The 22,896-nt window shown below is 46.1% G+C and overlaps 1 protein-coding gene across 1 annotated transcript; it reads left to right on the forward strand.

Annotated features, from left to right (window-relative positions):
- The first annotated feature begins 642 nt into the window (after positions 1 to 642).
- Rsph3 (radial spoke head 3) lies at positions 643 to 18,949 on the forward strand. Its single transcript, XM_051206059.1, has 8 exons — positions 643 to 1,562; positions 8,019 to 8,106; positions 10,516 to 10,657; positions 13,087 to 13,232; positions 14,834 to 15,037; positions 16,622 to 16,784; positions 18,094 to 18,180; positions 18,535 to 18,949. Exons 1-8 carry the CDS (start codon positions 643 to 645, stop codon positions 18,873 to 18,875), a joined length of 2,091 nt encoding a protein of 696 aa, XP_051062016.1. The 3' UTR covers positions 18,876 to 18,949.
- The last annotated feature ends 3,947 nt before the right edge of the window (positions 18,950 to 22,896 follow it).

Genomic DNA, 22,896 nt, shown 5'->3' on the forward strand with positions numbered 1-22,896 from the left:
CGGGGGTTGGGTCTCCCTTACTGTGGGTTTCCGTGCTCAACCTCAGGTCAACAGGTTTGCATTTACCCTGTTAGCTATGCCCACCAAGGCCGTTCTAAAGGTAGCTTGTCCCAGACGCCAACCTCAGCATTATATTCACTTACTTGAATGTCACTTTCTCAAGTGTTTCCTCAAAACTAGTCATATCGAAAGTCTTAAGCAGTGTCTGTCTATAGCATTTACTATAACCTTTCCAAATAGTATCACTTCTACAACGGGAACCGTCTACTTTACACTTTACATTTGCCAGGTACAGTTCTAAGTATTGAAGTTTATTAGCCGTTTCAATCCTCACAAACCCAAAGGGGATGGGGAATCTATTACTCTTATTTGGTAGATTAGAGAAATGAGCGTGCACGCACGAAAAATTACCATTTGCACCCCGGTGCTGCTGGGCAGAAGCTCGACTGAAGGAAGCCTAGACGGGGAGCAAATAACTGAAGGTGTGACTGCAAACCCAATTAATTAACCACAAGGGATGCACACACGTCAAACGAATTTCTTTTCTTTTTTTTAATTTTTTTTTTTATTTTAAATATCTCTGGTTCTAAAACTAATCCTAAGAACGCTGTTTGCTCTTTTGGGTGCCTGGAGCCTGCGGGGATGAAAGCCAAAGGGAACCCGCCCAGCATTTTCCCGACAAGGGTGGCCCGGGGCGCTGCGGGAGCCCGGGGAGCTGCGGGAGCCTGCGCCGTGCGATCGGTGGAGCGGGGAGGAGCTGGGGAAGAGCCGATCGGCCGCCCCCGCCCTCGCCTCCGCCTCCGCCCGGCGCCAGCGCGTAACAGAGCTGCGAGCCCGCCTGCAAAGGGCGTGTCTCCACCGGGCAGCGCGCCGGCCCGGGCACGCGCTGCGCCGGGCAGAAGATCCCACCGCGGACGCCCCCGAAAGAGCAAGAGCACGAGGCCCTGCGAGGATGGCGCTGACGGCAGCCCCGCCAGGCGGCGCCCCGCAGCCGAGCCACACGGCGCCACCCCCGCCCCGGTGGCCGCCGCCGCCGGCCCCGCCCTGGCGGCCCCGCCGGCCAAGAAGCAGCCAGCGCGCAGGCGCGCCCCAGGGCCGGCCGGTGGGCGTGGCCTCGGGCCGGAAGTGCCCTTCGCGACCAACCCCGCCGGCCGGAACCGCCTGGAGTCCCTGCCTCCGGACGGAACCTCGCGTTGCTCGGCGACCGGTGCGGGCGCCGCAGACTCGCTCCGCGCGGCCCCGAGCAAGCCTGGAGTAGCGGCTCGCTGCTGCGCGGGCCGCCTCGCGTCGCGCCCGCTTCCCCGAGAGCCTCGTCCCCGCGCGTCGCGGCACCCCTGCCCCTGGCACTATTTACGCGTCTCCGGCTCCCACGACTCCTTAGCCCCCGCCTGCCTCAGAGCCCACCTCCACCGACGGGGAGGTGGTTCGACCCCCGACATGGCGTCGGCGATGACAGACCGCAATCCCCGGGCGGCCGAGGCCTCCGGCACCTACACCTACACCAGCAGGCCCCGGGCCGTGCCCTGCCAGCGCCGCCGCTACCGGGAGAGCCTGTTGCAGCCGTGAGTGACCCGAGTAGTAGCTCCCGTCTGGTCCCCGCTTTGCATCCCACCGCTCTCCCGTGTGTACGCGCGGTCAAACCCACCCCCACCCCCCCAAAAAAACCAAAAAACCATCGCAGCTACGTGGTCAAGCAGAAGCACAGCTGGCCTGGGACACGCATGGTCATAGGCGGCCACCACCACACACCACACTGCAGGGGTGGCGGCGGGGGACATTCCCGTACACACTATTAATCCACCGTTCTGCCGAGGTGGACCCATCCCTCCATCGTGCAGACGAGGCACACGGATAGCATGTACCCACCCAACGAGAGAGGCAGCCACGTAAAGCTCTTCACACCAGCCTGGGCCGGTGGGGGCGGGGGATTAGGTTAGCCTTCCATGCAGGACCACGAAGACATACTGTTACCCTAGTGAGTATTTGCAGTCTATGTTTTGCAATGGCAGGACCTAAGAGTGCGAGCTTCATGGAAGCAGGGGAATCTCTGCCCCTTCCGTTCTCCCGCCGCACGGGAAGCTAGCTTGTAGCTCTTGGCCAGGTCTGGCACAAACCTAGCTCATTCAGAAATAGAAGCAGTAGGATGGCTGCTTTTTTTTTTTTTTTTTTTTCTCCTTATAGTCAGTTGATGTTTATATAGAAGTGTGTTGACTAATAAGTCTGTGTATGCAGAAACTATACTAAAATGTTTCATGAAAGTAGTTATTACCAACCAAAATACCCTTATCATAAAAATAGTTACTTTCCAAGGTAGCTTATAAATGAGCATATGGGGGTAGCTGGGGGGGGTTGTTTGGGGGGGAATACCATTAGCGGAACTGGCTGGTGAGTGCCTAAGTTACCATGTCCAAAAGAGTGAATGTGTTTAAGTCATTTGTCAGTCGGCCTCGGTTCTACAAGGTCCTTAGTCCAATCTCGTTCAAAACGTCCTGTATTGACCATAGTAAGTAACTTATCCAGATAACACATGACTAGACTGGATAACAATGTGTGTGTGTGAGGGGGGTCAAGATTACAAAGTATCTTAATGAGGTATATGACTTCGATGAATCCCAGTTTTATATTTAGGTATGAGAAGCCAATTCCACCAACACAAAAACAGCACGGTCTCACTTTTCTCTCAGTAACTTAAAATTTTAACATGAATACAAGCCCAGTGTGGTTCAAGGGCGTCCGCCCTTTTGTAACACAAAAAATTGTAAAAGTGAAAGAGGCCATTAGAAAACAAGTTGTCTCATTTACAAACAGGAAATGTTAACAGTTTGAGCATCCCTAATCTGGGTACCTGAAACTTTTTTAAAAATGTATATATGAATGTGAGTGTGTGAGTGTGTGTGTCTGTGTGGGCATCAGTAGAGTCCAGAAGGGGGCAGCAGATCCCCTGGAGCTGGAGGTGCAGAGAGCTGTGAGCTGCCTAACATGGGTACTGGGAACCAAACTCTGGTCCCCTGCAAGAGCAGTAGGAACATTGAGTCCTCAAACCTGAAGCTGTTTGAGTAGGACAATAGAAAATTCCACATAGGACATTATGTGACTGGTGGTAGTCAGAATGCAGGCACACTAAAAACACTGTATATAATTACCTCCAGGCTATGTGTGTAAGGCATATATGGAACATGTTTACATTTGGGTCGTATATGAGCAAATATTCCAAACGGTGAGAAAAAAAATCTGAAATACTTTAGTCCCAAGTATTTCAGATAAGAGTACTCAGTGTGTACATATTGTATGTATTTGTTGACAAATGGACACAAATATATAAATGCAGTAACATCACCTGTAGGCTTGTGCCCAAACCAAAATACAACATCCTTCTCTTACAAATCTGTTAGTAAAGAGCATACAAAGCTTCCAGTAAGTATTCCATATGAAGAAATGAAAAAGTTGCACTGTACCTTTAGTTTGACTCAAATGAAGCTTAACATTGTCATGGTGGACAGAATGTTGGTTCCCTGGAGATGTCCTCACCATAATCCCCAGAGCCTTGTATGGCCGGGTGCCTTTATCGGTGTAATAAATTTCAGATGTTAAGATGGGGAGGTTCTCCTGAATGTCTAGGTGGGACCAGCGCCATCTCAGTGAGCCCATGAGTGAAAGAAGAAAGGAGGAGAGGAGGCTAGAGGAGGTGTGAAGGTGAGAGGGAGGCTCTATTCGTCACTACTCTCTGATGGCCATGACCCAATCCCTGATAGAAGTAACAGAACAGAGGGAAAGTTCGTTCTGGCTTCCAGCTCAAGGGGCACCGTTCATCATAGCAGGGAAATGGTTCTTTATTGTTCATAGTGTGATCAAATATCTCACAACACAGGTGGATTTGTATAACTCTTAACTTCAGGTTTAAAGAGATCCCCTCGGTGGGAGTTGTTCCCATTTATCAAACACGGTAGTTCCAGGTATTGTAGTCTTCACAACATCTCCAAGAAGCAAGTGGCTTCTCTCTACTTTCCCAAGGTCATACAACTAATATGTTACAGCCACAGCCTAACAGACAATCCAGACCACTCGTGGACCAGTTAGCTGTACACTGAAGCAATTTACTTCTTTTTTAAGTCACCTGTGTACAGTGCTCACTATGTCTGTCAGCATGCTGGAGTCCAGACAGACATTTATGAAAAGACTCCTAGCAGCTACATAGAAAAAGGCCACTGGCCCTGTGGGGGACATAGGACAAGCAGCAGGACCTAAGGAGACAGTCAAATGATTTTGGAGATTGGGCCAAGGCACAGGGGAGGGGAATGTTTCAAAAAGAAGAAATGACATGTTCAAAACTCCCATTAAAAAAAAAAGGGAGGGAGGGAGGGAAAGAAAGAAATCAAGTCTGTTTGAAGACGCTACAAGACCAGTGTGGTTAGAAAGCAGGAAGACCCAGGAGGCGAGGGACCCAGGTAGGCACAGGAATGGGACAGCAGAGGCTGCGAAGCCAGAGGGCCACATTCAGCTTTTATGCCACTGGTGCTGGAGCAGAAAGGCCAAGGAAGAGAAAGGGGACAGCTCAGAGGGGGGTCTTTAAAATGATCCTTATTGTTGCTTTTGAGCTTTTAAAAGTAAAATATCCTTATAGAAACAACAGTAAGTAAAAACAGGTAAATAACAGTTAATCACCTCCTGATCACCCTGTTTCTCCCCTGTTAAAATCAGATTGAACCATTTTCCACTGTTCTTGTTTGTATTCATGATGACCACATATATAAGAGATTTCTCTCCAAAGTAAAGCAAACTGGTATGTACTTTGTACAGTTAGCTTTCTCTTCCTATTAAATAAGGTTTAAATTTATTTTCCTCCTATTACTTGTACATGCACATGCGTATTTATAAAAAAGCATTCAAAAGGATCCATCATGCCTAGGGCGTTCTTAGGACTTATATCTCAGCCATCCCCACCTCTCTTGCCTGGTAGCCCACTCCTATCCTTAATGCAAACCATCTTATCAGTTTTGTATGCATTTATTTTTTGTACTTCTTTCCAGGCTCTCATACTTATTTTCAAATTCATGGCTTCTTTTTTTAATTATTCATTTTTCTTTTTAAAGATTTACTTGTTATGTATACAGGGTTCTGTCTGCATGTACTCCTGCATGACAGAAGAGGGCACCAGACTTCTTTATAGATGGTTGTGAGTCACCATGTGGTTTCTGGGAATTGAACTCAGCACCTCTGGAAGAGCAGCCAAGTGCTCTTAACCGCTGAGCCATCTCTCCAGCCCCAAATTCATGGCTTCTTATTTGTGAATACATAATAACAGCACTGTCTCCCGTGTGTGTGTGTGTGTGTGTGTGTGTGTGTGTGTGTGTGTGTGTGTGAACTTTCCATCACTGAACAAGGACCAAGAAAACTAGCAGAGGAGGGAGCAGACTGATTTTAGCTCACACTTTGGGAGGTTATGGTACATGGTCATTTGTTTCTGGGGGGTGAGACAGAGAATCATGGTGGAAAGGGTGTGGGGAAACAGAAATACCTGTTTCGTGGCAGCCAGAAAGCAGAACAGAAAATAACAGGAAAGATGCAGAGCCCAGATTCACCCTGAGTGTCATCTCTAGTGAGTTCACTTCATCAGTTAAACATAACTTCCTTTAATTCCACTCTCCACAGTCTGTGTAGATTCTGAATCCACCAGTGATCTAAATTATTGATTAGGCCAGAGAGCTCCTGAGTAATCATCTCTAGGACATCCGCACAGACTCCTAGAAGTTTGCCCTACTGATCTCCTGGGTATCTCTCAAGCCGGCAATCAAGATGGACATCACAGTTTGTTTCGTAGCAACAGTAGCATACACAGGTCTGAACCACTTAATAATTGGAGTGCTCACTTGTCCTCCATGGCATCGTGATAATGCCGAGGATGGATGTAACTGTCACTGTTGAAACTTTGCACTGTTGATAAAGACACGGTTTGCTTCTAGCTTTTGCTGCAAAGAATGAGATTTGACAAACAACTGTGTGTGCTCGGGCTTTTACTTCTATGAGGTAGGTTCTTAGGAATGTGATTGTTAAGCCGTGCATATATTTAATGTGAACAAATACAATATGCCTGTCCTCCAAGAATAGTTCAACACATATAATACATCCATATCAACAGTAGGTATCATGGATTTTGTTGTTTTGATAGTGTGAACCTAACATTTCCCCTTATTATTTTCACAATAGGAGGCATTAACCAAGTTGTTACAAGCACTTTCCACCAGCCTTGTCCCATAGCCGTGTCAGTCCCAAATAACACACGGAGACTCTATTAGTTATAAAGCTGTTGGCCAATGGCTAGAGCTTCTTATTGGCTAGCTCTGTCTTAAATATTAACCCACTTCTATCAATCTAAGTGTTTCCACCTGGTCTTAACTTACTGGAGAGAAGGTCTGGACCTCCTCTCATGTCCTACATCTAGACTCCTCCTACTCCATCTCCCTGACTCCTCCTTGTCTCCTAGTCCCGCCTATCTTGCCTCCCTATTGGCCAACAGTGCTGTATTCATTAACCAATAAGAGGAGCTTATTTATAGAATGACACCTCCCACCACCAAGTCAATACTACTACTCTTGTAAAATGTCACTGGCCTCCATGGACATAGAATGCATTGAGGAAGAAATGTTGTTCAGGTTAGTTAAGAGGGAGAAAAATAGATAGATAGATAGACAGACAGACAGACAGACAGACAGACAGACAGACAGACAGGGATGGCAAGTGAGTACTGGATGGGAGTAAGGAAAACTGACCAAGGTGTGGTGTGGAATCAGAATTCTTGGTAATCCATGACTCCCAGTGTTCTCGGATAAGTCACAACTGTGGTCATTGGCACCATTTAGTGAAATAGAAAACACTTAAAGTAATAAGTTGGAGTGAGAAGAATAATTCGGTGTTGAAATTGCTTTCTAGACATCTTAGTAAGATGTCTCTGGGCAGCTGGATGTGTCTGGAGTGGAGAGTACTAAACTAAAAATGAAATAAAATTGGCCTGTGGGTTATAGGTGAAGCTTTGCTCATGGAGAGAAAGCTGAGCCCATAGGAAGTACAGATAAGTAGCATATGGGCCTAGAAAAAAGAGCGTCCCCGTGCAGGAGCTGGGCACAACCTGAGAGCAAGGAACACGGACAGAAAAGCGTGTGTGTGTTGAGGAGCGGCCTCCATGTGGGTCAGCAGCTTAGCCCCCTCCCTCAGTCACTTCTGATAGTGTGTCGCTGGTGTCGGCTGTGAACAGAAGTGCACTGAAGGACAGACACACGGAAGCCAGCTTGGCATTTGTGTCTTCACTGTTATTGTGACTCCTATCATCATGACTCCTGACATCCAAAACTTGTCCATCTCAACAGTTCCCGTAGCGTTAAAGGACAATGCAAAGCTTGACTTTCTGTTTAAAACCTGATTCTTTTAACTGTATAGTTTCAATCCCTGAATGGGGCTTTTTTTTTTTTTTTTTTTTTTTTTTTGTCTCAGAGAACAAACTCCAACTCACTGGCCTTTTCACATTTGCTGAACAGTCTTGAGTGTTTACAGCCTGAGCTCAGCTCTGTGTCTTACTAGGAGGGACATCTGGACAGATTATTTTCCATTTCTCTTCTGTTCAATTGCAGTAATAGTTCCCAACATGAAATTATTGTTAGTAATAAGTAACATTTGTAAGGGCCAGCCATGTAGTGACTGTCTACTTTTTTATGGATTGTACTATACTTTCTTTTATACATTTTTAGATATTTTTATTTTATGTGTATGAGTGTTTTGTGTGCATGCATGCGTGTGTACTACCAGAGACATGGGATCCCATGAAAGAGAGAATTATGCATGGCTGTCAGATGCCATGTGGGTGCTGGGAACCAAACCTGGGTCCTCTGGAAGAGTAAGTGCTCTTAACTACCAAGCCGTCATCTCTCCAGCCCCTGTAAGATACCTTAAATCTAAATTTTATTGAAATGGGTTCACTTAATGGATTTAAGTGCTCTACTATTCACTTAGAACTTTCTGTTTTACAGAGCTGAAGAACCTATGAGTTATGGAAACATAATGTATGACAGAAGGGTGATCCGAGGTAACACCTATGCACTACCCACGGGACAGGTGGTAAGCAGTCGGAGTAGTTGTCCTAGTTCAGTTCTGTTGCTATAGCAAGTACCATGGCCAAAAGTGGTTAAAGAAGGAAGGGCTGATGTGGCTAACACTTCCAGGTCACAAGCCATCATTGAGGGAAGTCAGAGCAGGAGCTCACTCACGCTTACACAGCCTAGGGATGGTGCCTCCCACAGTGGGCTGGGTCCTTCACATCAACCATTAGCCAAAACCATTAGTCTTGTGCATGGACAAGGCTGCAGACCAATCCAATCTGGGTGGTCCCTCAGTTGAGCTTTTCTCCTCCCCGGTGACTCTGGGTTTGTGTCAAGTTGACAATAACAACTAACAGGACAGCTGTCTAACAGCTGTGTTAACCTGTGGTGAAGGATCAGTTGTGTGTTTGTGTCACATTTTGATCTGTCTCCTAAAACACTCATACAATGAAATAAAAAATTATTTGAAGAGTGAATTTTTTAAATACATAGGAGGTGGGGTGTGGGCCATGATAGAGTAGTTGCCAAGCATGTGCAAGGCCTTCAGTTCAGTCCCCAACACTGCCCCCCAAAGTATGTGTGTGTATGTATATGTGTATGTATGTATATATGAATGTATGCGTGTATGCATATGCATGTGTATTGTGTATATATGTGTGAATGTATGTGCATATATATGTGTATGCATATGTATGTGTGTATGTGTATGCATATGTATGTAGGTTCCTGCAGGAGCTAGAGGAGAAAGGACTTACTGTTTGATGGGCCCAGAGTTTGAATTTCAGCAGAGTAAATAGTTCTGAGGGTGGAGCAGCGTGGGTGTAGTGGGCGGTCACTGTTTCTGCCCCATCTGATGCCATGCAGTTGTACCCTTAAGGACGGGGGTGTAGCGGGTGGTCAGTTTCTGCCCCGTGTGCTGCTCTCTGTGGTACAAAATAACCCTCTTTTCTTCAGCCTGCTGTAAAGGGTGAACCCATTCACCAACCAATACATTCCCCACCATAAAAAAGGGAAAGTGGTAACTTTTACATTTCATATATATTTTCCACAATTATAAACAATTACTAAAATCAGTCCTGATTTTTTATTGGACAGGATCCTCGTGGCCCCTCTGAAAGCTCTAGACTTTGACTTTAGATTTTATGCTCACTTGTAGATCAGTGTAAGCATTTCACAGACACCACTCGTGTGAAGCCATCTTCTGGCCGGCATCTGACACATTTAGTTTTGTTTAGATGACTCACTCAGATGGAAGAATTATAAAGCAGGCGAAATTATTTTAACCAGAGGTGGAAGATTGTGAAGACTTCATACAAACAAATAAGCAACTTAGCGGAGAAAAAGGAAGTCACTTTCAAGGAGTATTGTGCTGTAGAATAACTTGGGTGTAATGTTTCTAAAACACCGTTATGCAGCTAGTAGGATTTTAAGTGTCCCCCAACTCAGAGAAATGGCGCACATGCTCACTGTGCTAATGTGATCACTACACATTGTAAATGTGTGCTGAAAGGTCAAACTGTGACCCATGAATAAACATAGTTGCCTTATGTTGATTTAAAATGAAAACGGGCACCGGGAGATGCTCAGTCATCCAAGTGTGTGCCTTTCAGTCCCCATGAGGACCTGTGTTTGTCCTCCAGCTGTGGCACACATACTACATGCCAGGCTCAAACATGAACACGCTCATACACAGATGTACACAGTTACACACAAGATTTAAAATACATTTAAGTTTTAAATATTGAAAATTTTCATACAAAGTACTTTCTCCAATTTTGTTTTCTTTTTGTAATTTTCTTAAAATTGGCAGTACTATTTTGTGTACTCGAAGAAGCCTTACCCTCAGTCCCCCCTCCCCCCAGACAGGGTTTCTCTGTACTGCCTTGGAGGTTGTGCTGGAACTTGCTTTGTAGACTGAGTTGGCCTTGAACTCAAGAAGATCTGCCTGCTCCTGCCTCCCTGGTGCTGGGATTAAAAGAATGTGCCACTATAACCTGGCTTGAAACTTTCTTTGGACTCAGGATGTTTTCTCTTTAAACTGAAAATTTTTAAGGGAAATCAATTCAATTGAATTCAGATTTAAAATAATAAAAAAAAAAGTCCTGGTGATTTTCAGTTTCTGAACTATCCACCAAAGTTTACTGTAACGGAATAAATGCATCTGTTTTACTAGGCACCGGAGGAACTGACGCTGAAGGAAAGGGAGTAATTATCCAGGACTCTAACCCATGTGTCCCAGATTGGCTTTGCTGTTAACTTGGTGTCACCTGACCACATCCCAGCAAAATGGCCACGTCACCACCACCAGTCAGAGGCATTGGCTGGCACGTGCTTTGGTGGCAGCCAGGGATGGCTTCGTCAGTGGCAGTGGCTATCTGCTTTGAGAACTGATGTTTGCTAGTTTCTAATCCTTGTCTGCCCCTCTCAGCCCGGACAGCCTGATCCTCTGGAGCTTCAGCGACAGCAGCAAGCCAGGAGGAGGGCTCTTGCCAGAAAACGAGCCCAAGAGCAGCTCAGACCACGGACACCTGAGCCCGTGGAGGGCAGAAAGCATGTGGATGTACAGACAGGTAGCTGACCATGCCACCCGCATCATGGCTCATGAGCTGTTGGTGTCAGCCCACTGGGACTTACATTCTCTTCCCTTTCTGTTATTTGTGGATCTCTGATGTCTGTCAGTCCTTCCCCAGTTCCGTGGTGGAGAAGTCTGTTCAGGAAGCACGTGCACAGAGCACAGGCTGTTCTCATGTTGGGAGTGCTGGAAGTAGGGGTTTGGATTTGATAAGGGTTCCCTGACTACTAACTCTCTCTCGGCCCTTGCCCATATTACATGGCTGTCTTAGTTGAGGTCACTATTGCTGTGATGGAACACCATGATCAAAAGCGAGTTGGGAGACTCACACTTCCCCCATTGTAGTCCATCAGTGAAGGGAAGCAGGGCAGGAGCCTGGAGGCAGGAGCTGATGTAGAGGCCATGGAGGGATGCTGCTCATCACGACTTGCTCAGTCTGCTTTCTTACAGAACCCAGGACCACGGGCCCAGGGATGGCCCCGCCCACAGTGGGCTGGGCCCTTCCCCATCAATCACTAATTAAGAAGATGCTCTACAGGCTTGCCCACAGAGGATCTTATGGAGGCGTTTTGTCTATTGAGCTTCCCTCCTCCCAGGTGCCTGTGTCAAGCTGACAAATTTGGCCAGCACAATTTCAAAGTAGGGTTATTGCTCACAACCTAACATAAGCCGCTTTTCTTTTCATCAAGACTGACAGGAGGGGTAGGGGGTTTAGCTCAGTGGTAGACCCTGGGTTCCGTCCCCGCTCCGGGGTGGGGAGGCTGACAGGAGAGCATTGCAGCTGTCCGGGCCTTTTACTTGTCTGTCAGAGTGCCTTTCGCACTGGCCGCTCTCCTTTGCTCCCCATGACTTTGCACGTAGGTGCTCCTAGGCAGGTCCCAGGGTTCCCTACTTCTCCCGCTCGGCTCAGCTGTGCAGACTTCCATTTGGGGGGGGGGGGGCTGAGGAGGCCCTGACTGTGGAAACGGCAGAGGAAGCCCCGAGTGAATGTAGTAAATAGAAGTAAATAGAAGAAGCCCCCAGGGAACGTGTCAGCAGCAGATGAAGTTGTGAGTAAATGTGAGTTGTTAGCATAGGCACGGCCACAGCAGGGACTAACGCCACAGACCCACAGGGAATTGTCAGGGCCCCTACTGGTCTGAATGTCAATGTGGACAGTGTGGGAGTGGGAGTGTTTACAGGTGGTTGACCACTGTGTGTAAAAACTAGCAACTGCAGACTTCTCCTCCCAGATGTTTACAACCCGAGACTGCTTGCCTAAGACGCCTACCGAGCGAGCCGGGCTACCCACCTCCCACCGCCACCCATGCGGTACATGATAGATACATGTGCTGAGGTTCTGGATTGCTGTGATAGTAGGTGCTGCTCCGGCAGAGTGAGCATAGCTCCCCTGGCCCCAGCTCTTCTGTGCATGTGTCTGTGTGTCTGTCCTTCTTCATCCCCCTGCTGCCCCAGTCAAGTTTCCAGGACCAAACCCTGCTGGACAGGGTTTCCTATTGACAGAACCTTGATGGGCTAGCTCACAATACTTGGTGTTTTCTAGAGACTGGTGTGACTTGAGACTCTTCTTCTATAGCAGGTTCAGCAAGGTTATTTCTGGAGTAAAAGCAAAAAGGATAAACTACACTGCTTCCCCTGCCCTTGAGCCAAGCCTAGAATGAGTAAATGTCAGGGACTAGCCATCTTTGTGATTCTGACTACTAAGGCTTAGTCTTGTTCCTGGGTGTGCCCAAAAGCTATAAATGTGGCCGGCTCAGAACATGAGAGGTTTTACTAACTTCTTATTTTGGGTACCTTGATTGTTCAGATCACAGCTTTGTAGATGCCACATCATGTCATAACCACAGAAGCCTGGACACAGCTTCATACCATCTGCATATTAAATGATACAGCCCTACTTTGTATTTACCGCTCCCTCTGTCCCTTTTCCTATGACTCTTTTGTGTTAAAAAGAGTCCATGTGACAAGCAACTCTGGTCCTTTTTACACATGAGGAACTGAGGGCAGAGAGCTCTATCTTGGCTGGATCCCGTGTTCAGCATTGGACACCAAGTTCAAGTCTTCCTGTGGTGCCCAGCCTCCCCACAGGTTTATTTTATAACTGTCTATTTCTAAACTATTTGGAGAGAGAATACCAAAGAGCAAGTTAGTTTGATGCTTGATTCTTAAAATTCCCAGAATCCTTAAAATTCTTAACACCCTTACTATAGCAAATCCTGTATTTACTAAAGATGGAATCTCGTACTCACTATGGATCCTGGGTTGGCCTTAATATGCGATCCTCCTGCCTCAGCCTCCTAAGTGCAGGTTTGTGTCATCTTGCCTGGTAACTTAGTTCTATTTGTGGCAAGCGATATTTCAAGTATCTGTCTGTGCCTAAAATAAACCATAATTAATTGTAAACCCATAATCAATTGCCCTTCCTAGAATTATACCTTGAAGAAATTGCTGACCGCATAGTTGAAGTGGACATGGAATGCCAGACAGATGCATTTCTGGACAGACCACCAACACCTCTCTTCATTCCTGCCAAAACTGGCAAAGACGTGGCCACTCAGATACTGGAAGGAGAGGTCAGTACACCCTGGCTTCCTTCCTCCTTCAAAGATGACATACAGTGAGGATCAGGTAAAGCTTCGTAGAAGCAAGAGCCATTTCACAGTCAGAGTCTCTGTTTGGATCTCTTTCCAGATATTACCTTTAGTGGTTTTATCCTGTAGTATCAAGAAATGTTTTTTTTTTTTTTTTTTTTTTTTTGGTTGGTTTGTTTTTGGGAGGGGGGTTGTTTGGTTGGTTGGTTTTGGTTTTCCAAGACAGTCTCTCTCTATATGCCTAGCTGTCCTGGAACTCGCTCTGTAGACCAGGCTGGCCTCAAACTCATAAGATCTGCCTACTGCTGCCTCCCAAGTACTGGGATTAAAGGTGTGCGCCACCACCACCTGGGAAAAAATGTTTTTAGGTATATTATTTTGATTAGTCCTATTTTTGGATTAAAAAGTAAAATCATTACAAGCATTTTTACACATTCCATTTTGCTTACATATTTATTTATGAATGTACCTAAGGTTTGTACCAAATAAGGAAGACTACTACCCTTTACGTGAGGTTCTACTCTCAGTGACCTCGCAAGTCACTTGTGGAGTACATAACGTATATGAAGAAACTACATGTTTAAAAATTCTGAGTGACATTTTCATCTCCGTGTGGAACGATGAATAGTCAGTCTGTGAATAAAGGTAATGACCCCCTGAGTAGTGATGTGGGGAAGGGACAGTAAAGGGACTTTAAAAACTGTCATTAAAACTGGGAGACAGGGTAGTTTTCAGGCAATGCATTGACACTAGTCTCTCAGGGTGTGTATTGACCTTGGTCCTTAGTCAGTAATGTTTAGCAGAAAAAAGACAGAGTATGAAAGACAGGAAACCTCCCTTTGGTTTCAGATTTCTACTTAAAATCATCGAGAGTTGGTGTTCCTACCCATGCAGACAGACTTCATTATTTAACTTACTAGAGTTTTGTCTGGGATCAGAGTGCTCTTCTGTGTGCCTTGTGGGCAGTGAAACTCAGTGGCTTTGCAGGGTCTGACACACACACAGCGCCCCCTGCTGTCCCCTCCTTACACACACAGCGTCCCCTGCTGTCCCCTCCTTTACACACACAGCGCCCCCTCCTGTCCCCTCCTTACACACACAGCGCCCCCTCCTGTCCCCTCCTTACACACACAGCGTCCCCTGCTGTCCCCTCCTTACACACACAGCGCCCCCTCCTGTCCCCTCCTTACACACACAGCGCCCCCTCCTGTCCCCTCCTTTACACACACAGCGCCCCCTCCTGTCCCCTCCTTACACACACAGCGTCCCCTCCTTACACACACAGCGCCCCCTCCTGTCCCCTCCTTACACACACAGCGTCCCCTCCTTACACACACAGGCCCCCTCCTGTCCCCTCCTTTACACACACAGCGCCCCCTGCTGTCCCCTCCTTACACACACAGCGCCCCCTGCTGTCCCCTCCTTACACACACAGCGCCCCCTCCTGTCCCCTCCTTACATACACAGCGCCCCCTCCTGTCCCCTCCTTTACACACACAGCGCCCCCTCCTGTCCCCTCCTTTACGTTCTCTTACACATTTGATTCAGGATTAAAATTTTGTTTGCTTTCTTCTGTGTTTAAGCTCTTTGACTTTGACCTTGAAGTCAAACCAATGTTACAAGTTCTGGTGGGGAAGACGATTGAGCAGGCCCTTCTGGAAGTGATGGAAGAGGAGGAGCTGGCCAACCTGCGGGCCAATCAGTACGCGTATGAAGAAATACGGAACGTTGAACTGGCTGAAGTGCAGAGACTAGAAGAGCAAGAGAGACGGCACCGAGAAGAAAAGGTGGGGCTGTCTGTCTGTCTGTCTGTCTCTCTGTCTTGCTCTTTACTTCTTATTTCTTCGGGAATAAGCCCAGGCCTCCCGTCCTTTGTGTATAATACCTGGAACTGCTCTTCAGTCTTCTGGCTACTTAATACGCTGCGCTCACGTATCCACGAAGCTATGGTCTTTGTACATACGTGTGAGGAAGTCCTGCGGTACGTGTTGCTCCAGCCTCCCCTGTGGATCATACATCTCTCGTGGGTCACCTACATTGTCTACATCCCACCTCCTAGCAGTGCATCCTAGCCAGCTTCCAAAAGCTCCCAGTGACATGCAGGGTTCCATATTACACATGTCCAAGCTGGGTGATGCGCTTAACTAACAAGAGTTTGGAAGCAGCGCATTAGAGAAAGGAGTACTGTGATTTGCCCTCATCCAGTGGCAGAAGATGAAAGGAAGAAGAGGGATGCTGGGCGTTACTGGGGAAGTAAGCGGAGACTTGAGCAGAGTGCTAGGTCTTTCTGCTGCTGGTCAGGTCTCGGTTTCCAAATTGTGTTTTATGAACCTTCAATAAGAAAAGTTTTATAACTCATTTTAATAAAGTGTATCAGTAGCCTACAGCTACAGAAATCTATGTTTAATCATTTTGAAGGGTCTTTCTGTCATTGGCAGTAGCTGTCACTCTTCCCTGTGTGCTGAATGAGCAGAGAGTAGTGCCACCGTCCTTACACCAGTGACAATGACTTCCCAAAGAGCCCAAAGCACTGTGAAGAAAAGTGCATGTGCTGGAAAATTCTACTCAGTACTTAACTGAATTTTATATTTTCCTACACACACACACACACACACACACACACACACACACACACACACACCCCAAGGGAAAAACTCTAGAATATAAGTCATCTAGATTTGTATATGTTTTTATACCTTGAAAATAGATTATTTGAAAACTATGTTAATTCTGCCACTTCTATATAGGCACATAGAAAAGCATTCATTAGCTTTATAGATGTCATGTGACCTAAAGGAGAAAACAACATACAAAGCAAGTGATCTTCGAAACCCTTTCAGCCTTATGAATTCAAAGAGGTCCTAAACACAAGTCAAACCACTGGCCTGTTTCTTTGACGGAAGATATGTAATGACAAAATTGCATATTAGTGCTACTTTATGGTGTTAGTAATAAAAATGCATGTCGTTATCTATCGTGGTTTTAGACAAGGTCTTCCTGTGTAACCCAGGATAGCATTTAATTCACCATCCTGTGGCCTCAGTCGCCCAAGTACAGGCTTCAAAGGTGTGTGCCACTGCATCCGGATGCCGTTATCTTTTTAACAGCATGCATACAGTTAAGCCTAGCATTTATTTTACTTAAAAATGGGGTCAGGAGATGACTTTCACCTCAGCTTCCTTTATTTCTCTGTAAACCCAGTGCCCACTAATTGCTCACACATACAGCTTCACGGTGAGCCCTTGACTGACAACTGAGCTGAGCACTTTTGGCAGCTCTAGACTCTTCCCCCATACAGTCCCACTAGTTCCAGTGCTGGAGAGGGCAAGCTGTTCAGATAGCCATGTGCAATGCCATCTTTCCCTTGACAGGAACGCCGCAAGAAACAGCAGTGGGAAATCATACATAAGCACAATGAGACATCACAGAAGATCTCGGCGCGTGCGTTTGCGCAGCGGTACCTGGCTGACCTTCTGCCTTCTGTCTTTGACAGTCTCAGGAGCAGTGGCTACTTTTACGATCCAATTGAAAGAGGTTTGTGCAGGTCTTTGTTAGGCTCACTCTGTTACACTGAGAACATTCTTACTGCTTCACGTTTATTTAATGTATATGGTCACTGCCATAACTTTTTTCATTTTTTTTTTTTTTTTTTTTTTTTGTAATCTAGTCCAGCCTCGAACTCACAATCCTCCTGCCTCCTCCTGGTGGCTGGAAATACAGGTATGTGCCACCATGCACTGCCTCATGACCATTTCTGTTTTTTAAATTGGATTTTTTTAATATTTCTGAAACAAAAAAATCAGTTATAGTTGTTTAAATATTGTTCTTAATAAGTACCATGCCCTCTAAGTATATGCCAATATTAGACATCAAAAGAAAATTGTAAATCCTTAAAGCAGTGTATTATAAAGGTGTCAGTTTAGGGTATTAGCATCTCTTTTCTGAGAAGCACGATTACATATTAGAAAGAACAATGGTTGATATTAGCTTAGGGTTCAGGGATTCCAGTGCAGAGCCACACTTGGGCACTTGACTCCAATTGTGTCTGAGAAATCAAAGCTGTGGTTCCAATATGCCCTTCATGATGCTCTTCCTCGACTAGGCCCCATGTCCCAACACACTGTCTGCTGAGAACTGAGAGTCTGGGGAAAGAGTTAAGATCCAAACTGTAGAGTAGACTTCTTACTATGGGTCACAGAAAACGGTAATATTTGTTTTGGTTTTTGTCTACCTGAGATATGTTATATACAAGAGCAAATACTGTCCTGTGTCACTCTCTGTTGTCATCCTATTAAATAGATGCCCTGAAATCCATCTTGAGACTTTGAGTCTTGTTAAGGTGCTGCCACAGAGGATTTCCCACTGAAGTTGGAGTGAAGTTTCCACTAATAGAAGCGCTTCGTCTCCACCTCACCAGCAGTAATTTCTAGAAGGCCCGTTCCTAGATGCCCTTTCAGCTGATCAGTTCCATTGTCTCTGCCCTCAAGGATGACTGCTCCTTCCCAGCAGTGCTCATCCTAGACCCGTGTCCCATTCAGTGGACTGTCCCAGACCAGCATCTTCTCTCTGCCCTCCCCCCTTGACCCACCTCTGCTTGTGCCTATGGGCCCAGCTGTATTTTGACTCTGGAAAACCCCATGATCTGTACAATATCACTTCTACTATGGGAGAAGGGAACTTGGGCAGAGCATATAGAGAATGAGAGAGAGAATATGGCGAAGGTTGTGCCGTACGAGTCTATCGCTGTTTTATGTTGGGAAGGTGGTGCTGCTGAGCAGTTGCATTGGGAAGCAATACTGTCTACGGATTTGCAGAAATGGCTTAATGAGATTCTTTATTGCAGACATTGAGATAGGATTCCTTCCATGGCTGATGAATGAAGTTGAAAAAACCATGGAACACTGCATGGTGGGAAGAACTGTGCTTGACAGTAAGTTATTTTATGTAGAAGCTGTTTGCAAATTTCTCAGTGGGAAGAATGAGGGAGGAGGGGCATCAGAGTTGGCGGTGGGTCTTAAACGTGGTTGATCGGTTGTATTAACAAGGGTGCAGTTCACCCTCTGTTGTTCTGGGTTTTCTATAATTCATCATATAACATCTCCTCTTGTTGCTTTGTACTTGGTATTCAGAGAAGCAAAGCGCATAGCCTGCTCCGTGCATTAACTGGTAGTCGCTGTATATGCTAAATTGATAAAGGTTAATGGGAAGGGAAAGAGCTACACGGTACTCTCTGCTTGTCTGTAAAGCAAGTGTGGGAACTCACAGTGACCTCTGCACTTTTCAGTGTTGATCCGTGAAGTGGTTGAAAGAAGGCTGGACAATTATGAGCACAAGGAAGGCACACAGCCCTCTCTGAGGTCGGATGATGTGTTTAGTGGTCCCGACACAGTGACAGATCCCTTGGTGAGTCTAGAATTACAGGAGCCAACCATATCCCAAACCCAGAAGCCACTTTTAGACAGAGACTCCACACCGAGAGTACCATCCCAAGAAAGGAAGCCCGTGGAAGAGGGGGAGCCCGTTTGGGAGAATGACCCAGCAGACCTGAAGGAGTCTGAAGGGGAGGATCTGTTGCAACCAGAAGGATCATGGGAGCCAGAAAGCCAATCAGCACCTGGTCAGTAGCAATATAGTCAGGTACTGGTGCGTGTGACCCCAGACTTTAGAAATTATGGGATATTTATCCACCAAACCTTTGTCTAATTGGTTGGACACATTATGATAAATAATAAAACTAATAAAAAAGACACTTTTTCATTTATTTAACAGAATATTCAAAGACCATCATGTCACACTAATAAGAATCTTGTCTAATCACTAGTTGCCCATTATTGCCATATATAACTAGTAAGGGCATCTTTACTCAATCCTCCTAGTTCTGTGAATTAATCCCATTTTGGTGAGCCTCATGTCTCATGTTAGGTAATAGTGCTGTCAGTCATTAAGCTCGTCTTCTCTGTAGGACACTAGCATCCTCACTTTGTAAAGACTCTCTGTGTGTTGCTGACGGCTGAGGTGCCTCCTCCCTGTGAGGAGCAGAACCAGAGCCATGTTTGTCTAAGATGAAACGCCTCCCCTCCACCTTCAGTTTCTAGCGAAGGCTTCGTGGCTGCTGCCGACTGGTTGCTTTCTGGCTTCCCTGGCAAATGTTCAGGCAACACCAGTAAAGCAAACAGCATCTCCCTCCCTCCACACACCCAGCCTGTTATCAGCTGCCTAGAGGTGCCCAGGCCTTTTGTGGGTTATTTAGGTCTGTCCATGTTTCAACACTTAGAAAGTATAGGCTTTTACTTTAGAACTGATAAATGTGTCGTTTACACGTTTGTTTTATTCTTTGTCAAATAGTATGTCTTCTTTCCATACTAGTTTACATAAAACACTTGTCTCTTTAAAATGTGGCAAGGTGTCGGGTACTGTAGACCACTGTGGTGCACACAGGGGAGTTTCCTCGGCCTGCAGCTTATTTACCATTTCCTGCAGTAGTGAAAAACGCAATGGCTTCATCACAGTCTTAACTACTGCTGGCAATGACTGATCTTGTGAGCCATCAGGCAGGCAGGCAGGCAGGCAGGCATTCAGTCCAGCCTTAGATTGCTGGAGGAGGTAGAATCCGCAGTCATTTAAAATGACCAGTGCAAGAATGTGTAAGTGATCATAAATATGGGTGTGCCCAGTTCCCTGTGTATTAATCACAATACTGTCTAAGCTCCTGGAAATGTCTTGAGTCGTGTGATCATGTTTATATGCCCATCGTCCTTTAGTTTAGTCAGCCAGGGCCATAATAAAGTGCCTGCTGTGTGTTAGGTCCCAAGCAGGAAATACAGACCGCAGAGGTAAGTCCTGAGGAAGACACACTTGCGTCTCATAGTCTGATAAAAGTAGATACCAGAACTAGGGATGTAGATTGTTTGCCACGGGGGACGAGTGCAGTTGAGTCACGGGACTGCCACCAGAGCCCTCGGCAGCACTCTGACCCGATGAGCTTTCCCTTCTGCCCTCGGCCCTCGGGAGGCAGTGAGTACAAATTTGAGTTACTTCTCTGCAGAGCTGTAAGCACGCCAACCTCACTTGTCATCCACCGCTGGACTGCCCCAGCAACACTAACAGTCGTTATTGTCATCCGAAAAATCTGGGACAAGCTGACATGAGCAAAAAGGCCAAAAACTTTGGTTATGGTTGTTGTGCAGCCTCGGTACAGATAACCTCAGCTGATGTGAGTTCAGGGTTACAGTGGCTGTGCTGTATTCAGAAGATGGATTTTCCTACCCCTTGTCTGTCTTCCAGCTCTTGCAGCGCTCTGCTCCCTCTCCAATAGCGGCTCCTCGGGGCTGACTCCCCCCATCAGAGCTCTCAGAACCTTGAGCAGCAGCGTTTCTTTATTCACTGCAGAGAGAGGCTTCCCGGTAAAGCTTAGATCCCCTCTGTCTTGTCTGCAGGTGTAAACGAAGGCATTTAGAAGACAGCCTAAGCTGTGCCAGTTTAACCAAACAGTACTCAGTCCCCGCTCAAGCTTAGCACTTCCTCAGGCCTGTGCTCTGACCACTTTACAAATGTTTCCCTAGACTACACTGTAAGCTGTGTAACTCCATGGTTCATTGAAGTATGTGTAAACCCAGAGTCCCCACATTGACACAGACTTAGCCTTGAGCCCAACCTGCTCCATCCTAGAGAGACAAAGGTACATGGGAGGTCAAAGTATTGTACCCGAGAGAAAAAAACAGTTTTTTATTATCTGGAAACAATCATTTTTAAAATATTTATGTACTTACTTATTTCTTTATTATGCAGTATGCTGCCTGCATATGTGCCTGCAGGCCAGCAGAGGGCGCCAGATCCCATTACAGGTGGTTGTGAGTTGACCTCTGGGAGAGCAGTCGGTGCTCTCAGTGGCTGAGCCATCTTTCCAGCCCCCCCCCCCCCAAACAAGAATTTTAAGTGGAAACTTTGGGTCTTCTTCAGGTTTATGAAGTTACTTCAGTCACGTGCAGGGTGTTGTCAGAACTTGAGTCTGGAAGACTCAAGTGTAACCATAAGCAGCCGTGCAAATGGGTAAATGTGTAGACACCGTCATCTCCATTTGCTTACCAACATTCGCTAATGTTCGTTCCATGAATCCACCCCTCCTCCTATTTCAGCTAGCACTGAGGTGGCAGAGGGTAAGTGATGGATGTGTGACAGCTTCCAGAGCTTGCAACTCAGCATTAATTCCCACGTTCCTAAACAGCGCAAAGCTAAGAATGTCATTTTGTTCTGTGTAGCATCATTAGGTTTGAGCCTTGCGAGACTAACATGGACCTTTGAGTCCCTCCAAGAACTTGCAGGATGCAAACTGACTCAAGGCAGACCTTCTGGGCTGGAGTCTGCACCTGCAAGGAGCTAGCCCTCCCTCGCCTGAGGACGGACACTTCCTTCCTCAGGGCGTCCTTTGGGGAGAGATTCGTTTATTGGTCGTTGGTTAAACTTTTAAATTATGTAGAAGGAAAAACATTGAGGCAGATGGTTCCTTTTACAGACACAGTGAGGAGTCACAATTGGGAGACAGGTACTTTTCATACCATGACAAAATGTTAATGGTACCTATTCTTCTCACTTCCTTACGTTAGCAAAAGCATCAAACACGTCAGTTTTATCTGGTTTTGATGCCATGTACTCTGCCCACTAAAGAAACTGTGGCGTGTTCTCCCTTAATCTTTATTTGTATGTACTTTATAGCTAAATAGCCTTGGCCATTTTCCTCAGCATACCTAATGTGACGGTACCCTGCAGAGGCCTAAACTTGGGCTTCATCTCCCCATTGATGGAAGCAACAACCAACACTGTTCTAGCCATTTAACTCATATTTGAAAGTAGAGTTCAAGACAAGTATTTGTCAGTATATTGATTATTGGTTTTTAGAAAATAAACTTTAGAGTATGTTAATAATCATATTTACCACTAGGGGTCAGCAAAGCTCCGTGTCTAAGTTAACTTGAGCTCAACTTCATACGTAATTTAATGGCCATAAGAAAGCTTGGTGTGCAGATAAAATTTCATTATGTATTTGTGCCACATCATTCAGCCATAGAGAGAAACGGAATCATCACACCAGTAGGAAAAGTGACACAGCTGGTTATTACTATTGTGGTAAGCAAAGTAAGACAGACTCAGAAAGACAGGTGCCGAATTTTTCCCTTATGTGTACACTGTAGCTTTAAATCTGTGTGTGTACATCTGTGTACACCTATGTTTGTGTGGCTGTGTGTGTATCTGTGTGCCTGTGTCTTATCTGTGTATATGTGTATTGTCTGTGTACCTGTGTGTTGTCTGTGTGTACCTGTGTGTATGTATATTGTCTGTGTGTGCCTGTGTGGTCTGTGTGTACCTGTGTGTGTATGTGTGTTCCTGTATGTGTGTGTGTGTGTGTACATCTGTGTACACCTATGTTTGTGTGGCTGTGTATGTATCTATGCACCTGTGTCTTATCTGTGTGTATCTGTGTGTATATGTGTGTTGTATGTACCTGTTTGTATGTATGTGTGTGTACAACTGTGTACACCTATGTTTTTGTGGCTGTGTGTGTATCTGTGTGCCTGTGTCTTATCTGTGTGTACCTGTGTTGTCTGTGTGTACCTGTGTGTTGTCTGTGTGTACCTGTGTGTACATGTGT

This window comes from Phodopus roborovskii, unplaced genomic scaffold (genome assembly GCF_943737965.1).
Source record: "Phodopus roborovskii unplaced genomic scaffold, PHOROB, whole genome shotgun sequence".
In the NCBI taxonomy this organism is placed as follows: Eukaryota; Metazoa; Chordata; class Mammalia; order Rodentia; family Cricetidae; genus Phodopus; species Phodopus roborovskii.

Excerpts from the sequence above, each read along its gene's own strand:
- Rsph3 (XM_051206059.1), top strand. The coding sequence starts at position 643 with ATGAAAGCCAAAGGGAACCCGCCCAGCATTTTCCCGACAAGGGTGGCC. Across the intron at positions 10,658-13,086 it reads GCATGTGGATGTACAGACAG|AATTATACCTTGAAGAAATT; the intron begins GTAGCTGACCAT and ends TGCCCTTCCTAG. Across the intron at positions 13,233-14,833 it reads CTCAGATACTGGAAGGAGAG|CTCTTTGACTTTGACCTTGA; the intron begins GTCAGTACACCC and ends TCTGTGTTTAAG.